The sequence below is a fragment of the Leucoraja erinacea genome, chromosome 26 (assembly GCF_028641065.1).
Source record: "Leucoraja erinacea ecotype New England chromosome 26, Leri_hhj_1, whole genome shotgun sequence".
Taxonomy (NCBI): Eukaryota; Metazoa; Chordata; class Chondrichthyes; order Rajiformes; family Rajidae; genus Leucoraja; species Leucoraja erinaceus.
In genome coordinates this window covers 243,878-256,425 of record NC_073402.1, presented here as the reverse complement: position 1 = coordinate 256,425, position 12,548 = coordinate 243,878, and the positions used below count along the sequence as shown (strand labels likewise).

Here is a 12,548-nt window from a genome sequence, read left to right as displayed (position 1 = left end):
AAGCTGATTAAGTGCGATGCTTGCAGTATGTGGGAGGTCAAGGACACCGCTGGTGCCTCTGGCTGCTACAAATGCGAGAAGTGCATCCAGGTAGAGCTCCTGAAGGGCCGTGTTGGGGAACTGGAGAAGCAAGTGGATGACCTCCGGTTCGTACGAGAAACGGAGTCGTTCCTCGACAAGTCCTACAGTGCAATTGTTACACCTGAGGTACTGGAAGAGAGAAGGTGGGAGACCATGAGAAAGGGAGGGAAGCATGGAATGCCAACGTTCCCGGGTGGTGTACCTCTTGTAAACAGATTCATCCGCTTAGAAGCTGTTGGGACAGAAGACGTGAGCGGCGGAATGGCTTGCGATGCGAATAGGGCTGTTGAGCCAAAACCAAAAAGGCCTAAGGCAGGCAAGGCCATTGTAGTGGGAGACTCCATTGTGAGAGGTACGGACAGGGGTTTCTGCGGCAACAGACGGGATGCGAGGATGGTGTGCTGCCTTCCCGGTGCCAGGATCCAGGATGTCACGGACAGAGTGCAGAAAATCCTCAAGGGCGAAGGTGAACATCCGGAAGTGGTAGTGCATGTCGGCACAAACGATGTTGGAAAAAAGGGGATGAATATTCTGCAGCATGACTTTAGAGAGCTCGGAAAAATGTTGAAAAGCAGGACCTCCAGGGTTGTTATCTCTGGTTTGCTTCCAGTCCCCCCTGCTAGCGAGAGCAGGAACAGGGAGATACGGGACCTGAACGTGTGGCTGAGGAACTGGTGTACGGGGCAGGGATTTAGATTCTTAGATCACTGGGATCTGTTTTGGGGTAAGGGGGAACTGTACAAAAGGGACGGATTGCATCTTAACAGGTCTGGGACCAGCATTCTGGCAGGCAGGTTTGCCACTGCTACACGGGTGGCTTTAAACTGAACAAGGGGGGTGGGGTGTTGAATGGGATAGTGGAGGATGGAGTTAAAGGGAAAGGGTTTCTTAAATGTGTGAGCGTAGAGACCAAGGGGTGTAAAATGAGGGTAGAAGAAATAGGTAGCAAGGTGAAAAGTAAAAGTGGCAGGCAGACAAAACCAGGGCAAAAATCAAAAAGGGCCACTTTTCAACATAATTGTATAAGGGGTAAGAGTGTTGTAAAAACAAGCCTGAAGGCTTTGTGGCTCAATGCAAGGAGCATTCGTAATAAGGTGGATGAGTTGAATGTGCAGATAGCTATTAATGACTATGATATAGTTGGGGTCACGGAGACATGGCTCCAGGGTGACCAAGGCTGGGAGCTGAACATCCAGGGATATTCAATATTCAGGAGGGATAGACAGAAAGGAAAAGGAGGTGGGGTAGCGTTACTGATTAGAGAGGGGATTCATGCAATGGAAAGGAAGGACATTAGTTTGGAGGATGTGGAATCGGTATGGGTAGAGCTGCGAAACACTAACGGGCAGAAAACGCTGGTGGGTGTTGTGCACAGGCCACCTAACAGTAGTAGTGAAGTTGGAGATGGTATCAAACAGGAAATTAGAAATGCGTGCGACAAAGGCAAAACAGTTATAATGGGTGACTTCAATCTACATATAGATTGGGTGAATCAAATTGGCAGGGGTGCTGAGGAAAAGGATTTCTTGGAATCCATGCGGGATAGTTATCTAAATCAACATGTAGAGGAACCAACGAGAGATCAGGCTATTTTAGACTGGGTATTGAGTAATGAGGAAGGGTTAGTTAGCAATCTTGTTGTACGTGCCCCCTTGGGCAAGAGTGACCATAATATGGTTGAGTTCTTCATTAGGATGGAGAGTGACATTGTTAATTCAGAAACAATGGTTCTGAACTTAAAGAAAGGTAACTTTGAGGGTATGAGACCTGAATTGGCCAAGATTGACTGGCAATTAATTCTAAAAGGGTTGATGGTGGATATGCAATGGAAGACATTTAAAGACTGCATGGATGAACTACAAAAATTGTTCATACCAGTTTGGCAAAAGAATAAAATCAGGGAAGGTAGTACATCCATGGATAACAAGGGAAATCAGGGATAGTATCAAAGCGAAGGATGATGCGTACAAATTAGCCAGAAAAAGCAGCATACCGGAGGACTGGGAGAAATTCAAAGACCAGCAGAGGAGGACGAAGGGCTTAATTAGGAAAGGGAAAATAGATTATGAAAGAAAACTGGCAGGGAACATAAAAACTGACTGCAAAAGTTTTTATAGGTATGTGAAAAGAAAGAGATTAGTTAAAACAAATGTAGGTCCCTTGCAGTCATAAACAGGTGAGTTGATCATGGGGAACAAGGATATGGCGGACCAATTGAATAACTACTTTGGTTCCGTCTTCACTAAGGAAGACATAAATAATTTTGCCGGAAATAGCAGGGGACCGCGGGTCAAAGGAGTTGGAGGAATTGAGTGAAATCCAGGTTAGCCGGGAAGTGGAGTTGGGTAAATTGAATGGATTAAAGGCCGATAAACCCCCAGGGCCAGATAGGCTGCATCCCAGAGTACTTAAGGAAGTAGCTCCAGAAATAGTGGATGCATTAGTAATAATCTTTCAAAACTCTTTAGATTCTGGAGTAGTTCCTGAAGATTGGCGGGTAGCAAACATAACCCCACTTTTTAAGAAGGGAGGGAGAGAGAAAATGGGGAATTACAGACCAGTTAGTCTAACATCGGTAGTGGGGAAACTGCTAGAGTCAGTTATTAAAGATGGGATAGCAGCAGCACATTTGGAAAGTGGTGAAATCATTGGACAAAGTCAGCATGGATTTATGAAAGGTAAATCATGTCTGACGAATCTTATAGAATTTTTCGAGGATGTAACTAGTAGCGTGGATAGGGGGAGAACCAGTGGATGTGGTGTATCTGGACTTCCAGAAGGCTTTCGACAAGGTCCCACATAAGAGATTAGTATACAAACTTAAAGCACATGGCATTGGGGGTTCAGTATTGATGTGGATAGAGAACTGGCTGGCAAACAGGAAGCAAAGAGTAGGAGTAAACGGGTCCTTTTCACAATGGCAGGCAGTGACTAGTGGGGTACCGCAAGGCTCAGTGCTGGGACCCCAGCTATTTACAATATATATTAATGATCTGTATGAGGGAATTGAAGGCAATATCTCCAAGTTTGCGGATAACACTAAGCTGGGGGGCAGTGTTAGCTGTGAGGGGGATGCTAGGATACTGCAAGGTGACTTGGATAGGCTGGGTGAGTGGGCAAATGTTTGGCAGATGCAGTATAATGTGGATAAATGTGAGGTTATCCATTTTGGTGGCAAAAACGGGAAAGCAGACTATTATCTAAATGGTGGCCAATTGGGAAAGGGGGAGATGCAGCGAGACCTGGGTGTCATGGTACACCAGTCATTGAAGGTAGGCATGCAGGTACAGCAGGCAGTAAAGAAAGCGAATGGTATGTTAGCTTTCATTGCAAAAGGATTTGAGTATAGGAGCAGGGAGGTTCTACTGAAGTTGTACAGGGTCTTGGTGAGACCACACCTGGAGTATTGCGTACAGTTTTGGTCTCCAAATCTGAGGAAGGACATTATTGCCATAGAGGGAGTGCAGAGATGGTTCACCAGACTGATTCCTGGGATGTCAGGACTGTCTTATGAAGAAAGACTGGATAGACTTGGTTTAAACTCTCTAGAATTTAGGAGAGTGAGAGGGGATCTTATAGAAACTTACAAAATTCTTAAGGGGTTGGCAGGAAGATTGTTCCCGATGTTAGGGAAGTCCAGGACAAGGGATCACAGCTTAAGGATAAGGGGGAAATCCTTTAAAACCGAGATGAGAAGAACTTTTTTCACACAGAGAGTGGTGAATCTCTGGAACTCTCTGCCACAGAGGGTAGTTGTGGCCAGTTCATTGGCTATATTTAAGAGGGAGTTAGATGTGGCCCTTGTGGCTAAGGGGATCAGGGGGGGTATGGAGAGAAGGCAGGTACGGGATACTGAGTTGGATGATCAGCCATGATCATATTGAATGGCGGTGCAGGCTCGAAGGGCCAAATGGCCTACTCCTGCACCTAATTTCTATGTTTCTATGTTTCTAAAGAGTAGGAGTGAACAGGTCCTTTCCAGAATGGCAGGCAGTGGCGAGTGGAGTGCCGCAAGGCTCGGTGTTCGGGCCGCAACTATTTACCATATATATTAATTATTTGGAAGAGGGAATTAGGAGCAACACTAGCAAGTTTGCAGATGACATAAAGCTGGGTGGCAGTGTGAACTGTTTGGAGGATGTTTGGATGTTGTAGGGTGACCTGGACAGGTTGAATGTGTGGGCAGATGCGTGGCAGATGCAGTATATTACAGATAAATGTTAGGTTATCCACTTTGGTGGCAAAAACAAGGGTGCAGATTATTATCTCCATGGGGTTAGGTTAGGTAAGGGGGAGGTACAGCGAGACCTAAGTCACAAGATTGATCCCTGGGATGGCGGGACTGTCATATGAGGAAAGATTGAAAAGACTAGGCTTGTACTCACTGGAGTTTAGAAGGATGAGGGGGATCTTATAGAAACATAAAATTATAAAAGGACTGGACAAGCTAGATGCAGGAAAAAATGTTCCCAACGTTGGGTGAGTCCAGAATCAACGGCCACTGTCTTAGAATAAAGGGGAGGCCATTTAAGACTGAGGTGAGGAAAAACCTTTTCACCCAGAGAGTTGTGAATTTGTGGAATTCCCTGCCACAGAGGGATTGGAGGCCAAATCACTGGATGGATTTAAGAGAGAGTTAAATAGAGCTCTATGGGCTAGTGGAGCGGCAAGGGATATGGAAAGAAGGTGGGCATGGGTTATTGATTGGGAACGATCAGCCATGATCACAATGAATAGCATTGCTGGCTCAAAGGGCCGAATGGCCTCCTCCTGCACCTATTTTCTATGTTTCTATGTTTCTATCTTTAGCTTCACAGCAAAACACACAGAAAGTAGATATAATCCAAAACTCTGCTGAAATCTTCAGCAGGTCCTTCACTTGTGTACTCTTCTCACAACAACTCTGACCAGCTGTTTCTTAAGCAGCTCCAATATCCATCAAATAAGGAGGAAACGTTAGCAGATCGAAGGCTGCTGACTTGCATGATGTCTGAAGTATTGGTGATGAGGATTTTGCTCAGCAGATTTCACTGGCCCCAACCATCCAAGCCTCTTCACATTTTATTCTCAGAGATTTTTAGGTAAATGGCCAAGGTTCAGTATGTAGGATACCAGAAGTTTCAAAAACATTATTATATCGATAACTGAATGCATAATTCTTGGTAGGGAAGGCTGAAAATGGTTGCACAAATAGAAGGGAAAAAAGAGCTTCCCAGTTTTTATTTAATTCCACTGAAGGTAATTGCAACCCTTCTACTCAAGTTATGAGTGGTAATTAAAGCATAAATACAGCAATTATAATATGCTTAAGAAGGAACTGCAGATGCTGGAAAATTGAAGGTAGACAAAAGTGCTGGAGAAACTCAGATGGTGCAGCAGCATCTATGGAACGAAGGAAATAGGCAACGTTTCGGGCCAAAACCCTTCTTCAGACTGATGTAGGGTGCTCCTCCAATTTCCGGTGGTGCCATGGGGGAGGCCCAGGACAAAAAGGTCGGATTCGGGCTCCTCCACTTCCTTTCTCATTTCTTCTCCCCCCCCCCCCCCCCCCCCCCCTATTTAATTTGTTAATGAATCCCCACTCCTGCACATAAGCTTTGAAAGTGTCATCTTTCAAAGCTTATGGTCTGCTGAAATGCAAGCATATGACAACTACCACCATGATGGCACATTAACATGTCAATCATATTCCAACATAAATCACCTGATATTTAATGTTTAGGCTTCAAACTCTCGACCAGGAAGTAACAACCTGCCAGCTGCTATTTGGCTTTAATTTAAAATAAAAAACAGGAAAAGCAATGGAACATTGCTGAGCAGGGGATGTCTGATGAGAAAAAGCTTGTTAATATTTAAAGCTAGATTTTCCATCAGATTTTATCAGAGTTTAGGTGAAGATCACCACCCAGAACATTAACTAGTCTATTCCCTTCCAATCAGTGGAAGTTCTGCGGTGAACTCGCCTGAGTTTTTTTTTGTTGTAATAACATTTTGGTTCAATTGGTTTACTTTTTCATATGTGGAAGTTGGTTTTAGGGTTATTGATCAACAATTCACATTGTTTCACTAGAATACTCCACACTCTCATTGTGAAGTGATGATCATAACTGTTAATATTCCATAGATTTACCCTGGATATCAGGGCAGTAATAGTGAAGACTTGCTGATTGTTGGAAAACTTGGTCAGTTCAGTTCAGAGGCCATGCTGACCAGTATCACTGCACACTAGCACTATCCTACACACAATAGCGACTATTTACAATTTTACTGAAGCCAATTAACCTACAATCCTGTACATCTTAGAGTGTGGGAAGAAACCAGAGCACCCAGAGAAAACTCACACAGGTTATGGGGAGAATGTACAAGCTCCATACAGACAAGCACCCGTAGTCGGGATCGAACCCGGGTCTCTCGCGCTGGAAGGCAACAACTCTACCGCTGCAACCCCATGCCACCTAAAAAGTATTTTGTTAGAATTCATGTCTCACATTCATGTGCATTTCCTCAAATACAGTTAGCACCTTTTGATGTCCACTTTTTTTCTCACTTTTTATAGATGCAGATAGGTGATGAACAAAGAAAAGACATTTAATAGGATTTGATTTTTTACAGTGAAACAAACCATTCTAGACTTTTTCATTCCTATAGAAATCACAAGGACAATAATACCTTTGAGCGAACAGAAGATAGTTGGTAAGCAAACAAAAGCTACTTTCAAGGTGACATGCAGCATCTTCAAAGGAATTAGTAATAAGGGGACACTTTGATCTGATGGGCTTTTTATTGTATCTCTCACAACTATGATGAAACAAAGCACAACTAACATCTTCTCCTACAGACAACACATCATTCATTTACTAGCTATTAGATATAAACTATCATAGGTTTTCTTAGAATAAAGTGGAGGCCATTTAAAACTGAGGTGAGAAAAAACGTTTTCACCCAGAGAGTTGTGAATTTATGGAATTCCCTACCACAGAGGGCAGTGGAGGCCAAATCCACTGGATGGAGTTAAGAGAGGATTAGATAGAGCTCTAGGGGCTAGTGGATATGGGGAGAAGGCAGGCACGGGTCATTGATAGGGGGCGATCAGCCATGATCACAATAAATGGCGGTGCTGGCTCAAAGGGCCGAATGGCCTCCTTCCTGCACCTATTTTCTATGTTTCTATTTGAAACCCTGTAGGTGTTATGTTTCCAGAAGGAATAGCCATGTTGTACTGATAGATCTGGTATGCACTTCTATCCTGCATCTGGCATCATATTTTACTTGGACTTGAGAAAATAAATTTACTTCAACTGAACAATGAGCTGATATTTATTACATAACCAGCCCCATTTCCTTTGACAATTATGCCCTGAAAATGATGTGATTCTAATTTTGTAATTGAGAATCAATCCCCTTGTTTAAACAATATCCCATGTCAGGAATCCCAGGTGCATTAATGATCACAGCCACACACATGCAGCTTGACCAAACTGAATTAAAAATATGCATAACATAAAAAATAGGATTGTTTACTGAAGGAAAAACACAGATACCAATTTAGTTAGGCATATATATATCCCAGGTAATTCATATACATTTCTCCAGCATCATTTACATAACTTTTGACATACCACCCCAGTCATCATTTATTATGTTATTGACATTCTTTTTGAAACAGAATAATTAATTAGGAAAGTTCTTGCACTGAATCTACTTCAGAACCAGCAGCGTATGACAACACGGTGGTATGCTTTGAGCATTCAAGCTTTATTTTATGCAACATCGGGATTATATTTGCCCTCTTATATACACAATGTCTTGAGCATTTTAGTAACGGGGCAAGCAGCAGCTTTGATGACTTTTTGCAGCAATCTCTGCATTGTAACTTTGTTGGGTGAATGGAGTTTTTAAAAATGTTTGTGTCACAAGATTTGTTCAGTCCCTGCAGCAGTGTTTTATTGCATTCATTTGTGACTGTTCCATCCACATAAAATGTATCTGCCGACATAGACACACATCTTTTGAAAATGACTTAACACCAGAACAACAAATGTTCACATTGTCACGTGTCTGTGAATGAGCCTTGTGACAGGACAAGCCTGAGTAACGGCACCATGTCACAGGGGTCACAATACTGATGGAGATTCCTACCTTCTGCAGCCACTGTGTATTGTTGTCCAGGATGCCTTCCAGCTGTTGCAGCCGTTTTGAGGACCAGTCGGATTCAACGGGTGAATCCCTCTGCAGTGAATTGGAGATGTGGTGGTCAAGGGGGTGGTTGGCAGTTCTCGATCTCGGGAAGGAGAAACGTGTAGCTGCAGGGTCCATGCTGAATCCGATGCTGCCGTTTGTCTGAGATGTCTGTCGCTTTATTGTTGGAGCTGGACACTGACACGGCCAGGAATGTAAACGCGCAGCTCACAACTGACAAGTAGCTCGATAGCATTCTGATCATTTCCAACTGAACTTCCTCAGTGCCTGCGCTTACACACTTTAGCCAACTTATTTCCTTTGTCTACGGGATTGCTTGGTCATCGATTCAGAGTAAAAGCGTTTGTGCTTATCCCGATGGGTTGTGCTGACAGTTCACTGGCTTTATGCGATCCTGCCAAGAATTTGTTTTCCTTCTGTGACTCCGTGATAAGGCTCGGTATAGCTTCCTATGCCTCACAGCCCACACTGCACGGGACAAACCCATTGCTCCTGATGGTGAAGCCTCTTCTCTCTTCAAGCTGGACTGAAGCCTGCGCATGAAATAAGATATTTGGAGTGAGCAGGTTATGTCAGTGGCCCTCTCCCTCTAGCTGATTTGATCACAAGAATGATAAGCACATGCTTCACTCTCTCCACCAGCTTCTGTCACAAGATCTGACAATTTAAGAAAGTGCTCCATTCTGATAATGAGGCATAAATAACACCACTGTCCAGCCACACTATTTTCAGACAAGCACTAAATCACCTCGTCAATGCAATTCTGGGCAAACATCCATCACCTTCAGAAGAACAAAAGTGAGTTTAGTTTACTTTCAGCAAATCATATATACTCTGTACACAGCTTTACAACACAGGCCCTCTGGCCCACCTTGTTCATCCTGACCAGTTTGGGATGGACAAGCTAGCCTAATCCCATTTGCCCGCATTTGGCCGACAGCCCTCTAAACCCGTCCGAACCATATATCTGTCCAAATGTATTTCAAAGTCATAATTGTATCCACTCCTATAGCTTCCTTTGACAGCTGACTCCAGATACAACTACCACCTGAGTGGAAATGTTGCCCCTGAGAGCCCTTTTAAATCTCTCCCCTCTTACTTTAAGCCTGTGCCCTCTTGTTTTAGAATCCTCCACCATGGGGAAAAAGACAATGAGCATTGACTTTATCTGTGCCCTTCATGGTCGTGTTGCTCTCAATATCGTCACCACTCAGCCACTTGTGCTCCAAAGTAAAATGGCACAGCCATGCTGACTATTTCTAATCAGTCTGCATCTATCCCAATACTGCTAGAACTTGCCCATAAGAATCCCTTCCAACCATCTGCCCACCACTGATGCCAGACTTGCCAGCCTGTAGGTCCCAGTCTTGCCTTACTGTTCTCCTTAAATAATGGGACAACATTGTTGGGGTGACACAGTAGCGCAGCAGTACAGCTGCTGCCTCACAGCACCAGAAGCCCGGGTTCGGGTGCTGTCTGTGCAGAGTTTGCACGTTCTCTCTGTGAGGGGGCGCTGCACTGCAGCAGCCTCTACCTACAGCCAGTCTGTATTTCAATATTTTTTTTCTTTTTAGTTAGTCTAAAGTTTTGTGTTGGGGGAAACTTTAACTTTTCTATGTGGGGGAGGGGGGCAGGGTAAGGGGGAAAACATTTCCCAGTCTCTTCCTGGCGGGGACGTGACTATTTCTCCGAGTCGCGTCCTCACCCCCCTCTACGCGGCCTGCCAGCTGGATCGGAGCGGCCTTTCTTGCCGGGGACCGGGAACGGACCAGGGCTGCTACAGCAGCGGCGCAGCGCTGGAGTCACTGCGGAGCGGGCGATGCCTACCTGGGTCGCCGTTTGGAGCTCCGGAGCATTGAGCCACTGCACCAACATCATGGAGCTCTGGTGCGAACAGCTTCCAACGCGGGCAGCGCTGACCGTCATCGTGGAATCCTGGGGCGCCTTGTAGAGGGCCGCCAGCAGCAGTCTCCACCCGGCACGACCTGCGGACTTTGGAAGCTGCCAACTCCGGTAGGAGGGGGCCGACTCTGTGTCCACGCCGCTGAGGACGTCCTGCAGCCCCGACGTCGGACTTGTATCACCCCGGCGTGTGGTCCTGGACATCGGGCCGCCCGTAGCTGCAACTGCGGAGGGCTTGGGGAGGCCCTGACCACGAGGAACAGTGGAGGAAGAGACTGACTTTGGTGCCTTCCCACACAATGGGAAACTTTGATTCTGCTGTGTGGGGATGTTTTATGTTAAATTCTATAGTGTGTGTTCTTTATACCCTTTCTGGCTTAATCCTTCCCTCCACCACCTCCAGTTTAAATTCCAGTTGGAATATTTTGGAGGACCCAAGAACCAAGAACATGTAGGTTTTCTCTGGGTTTAGGTTAGTTTAGTGTAGAGATACTGCGCGGAAACAAGCCCTTCGGCCCACCGAACCCGCACCCACCAGCGATCCTCGCACATTAACACTCTCCTTCACACACTAGGGATAATCTTTACATTGACACCAAGCCAATTAACCTACAAACCTGTACGTCTTTGGAGTTTGGGAGGATACTGAAGGTCTCGGAGAAAACCAACGCCATTGCAGGGAGAATGTACAAACTCTCTACAGAACAGTACCCATGGTAGGGATCAAACCCTGGTCTCTGGCAATGTAGGGTAGCAACTCTACTGCTGCGCCACACGCCCTGGGTGTTTTGGTTTTGTCCCACATCCAAAGACAAGCAGATTTGAAGCTTAATTGGCTTCTATCAATTGCCACGTGCATAGGATATAAAACTAGTGTACGGGTGATCGATGGTCAGCATGGACATGGTGGGCCAAATGGCTTGTTTCCATGCTGTATCTCTAAACTAACCTCTAAACGGGTTAGGGGTTATTTATTTATTTATTTATTTATTTATTTTATTTATTCCGAACAAGTAAAGACATTCAAGACATTAATAGTAACAAAATCAAAATTATCAAACAATTGGACATTACAATCAATATTTACAAGCAATGAAAAGAACAAAAAGCAAATTTCCAATGTCCATCTCTGTGTCTGTACAAGCTCGAAAAGGAGTGAGAGAAGAATAACTTATTAAATCTCACCCCTTTTCCCCAACACTTCTACTATATTTAAAAATCAATTAATTAATAATAATACTACCCCAGGCAATTTCCCATAATACCTACAGACATATATATACATACAACTATTATACACATACAAACTTCATATATGAAGTAACCAAACATAAGTAAACAATTGTAAAGCAATAGATAAACATTAACCCCCACTTGTCAACCATCCCCTCCACCCCTTGAAAATTATTTTTTTATATGTCATTTTAAAATGATTCATGTTTGTACATTGCTTTAATTCCTCGTTCAATTTGTTCCACACTCCTACTCCACAAACCAAAATACAAAAGGTTTTTCTAGTCGTACGGACTCTTTGTTTCTTAAAATTAAATATTCCTCTTAAATTGTAACCGCCCACACACTCGTTAAATAATTTTTGAATGTTTCCAGGTAAATTTTTATTTTTGGCCCTAGACATTATCTGAGCTGTTTTGAATGTAACCAAATCTTCTAATTTTAATAATTGTGACTCTAAAAATAATGGATTCGTATGACCCAGATACTTGGCATTATGCATAATACGAATTGCTCTTTTTTGCATCATGGTTAATGAGTGTATCGAATTTTTATAGTTATTGCCCCAGACTTCTGCACAATAATTTAAGTAGGGTAAGATTAATGAACAATAAAGAATGCGGAGTGTTTTGTAATCCAGAGCCTGCTTGGCTTTGTATAATACAGTGATACTTTTTGACAATTTTAATTTGACATGTTTAATATGTGATTTCCAGCTTATTTTATCGTCAATTATAACCCCAGAAATTTATTTTCATGCACTCGTTCAACTTCCACCCCATTTATCTTTATACTTACTAGTTTATTTATTCTGCAATTACCAAATAACATTATTTTAGTTTTACTCAAATTTAATGAAATTTTATTCCTATCAAACCATATTTTCAATTTACCCATTTATTTTATTATTTTATCCAATAGCTGTTTTAAATTCTCCCCAGAACAAAAAATATTTGTATCATCTGCAAACAAAACCAGCCTCAAGGCATTGGACACATTACAAATACCGTTTATGTACATGATAAATAATTTTGGGCCCAGCACTGACCCCTGTGGTACACCACAAACAATGTCCAAGCATGTAGAATTATGACTACCCAGATTCACAAACTGTTGTCTATTACTTAAGTAGC

At 43.5% G+C, this 12,548-nt stretch overlaps 1 protein-coding gene across 1 annotated transcript in view; it reads right to left on the bottom strand.

Annotated features, from left to right (window-relative positions):
• Positions 1-9,553, bottom strand: part of LOC129709593 (angiopoietin-2-like) — a 158,799-nt gene extending 149,246 nt beyond the window's left edge. Inside the window, 2 exon segments of the mRNA XM_055656041.1 lie at positions 8,221-8,347; positions 8,349-9,553. Coding sequence (XP_055512016.1) covers positions 8,221-8,347; positions 8,349-8,524 — 303 coding nt within the window. The 5' untranslated portion in view covers positions 8,525-9,553.
• Between the last annotated feature and the right edge of the window lie 2,995 nt (positions 9,554-12,548).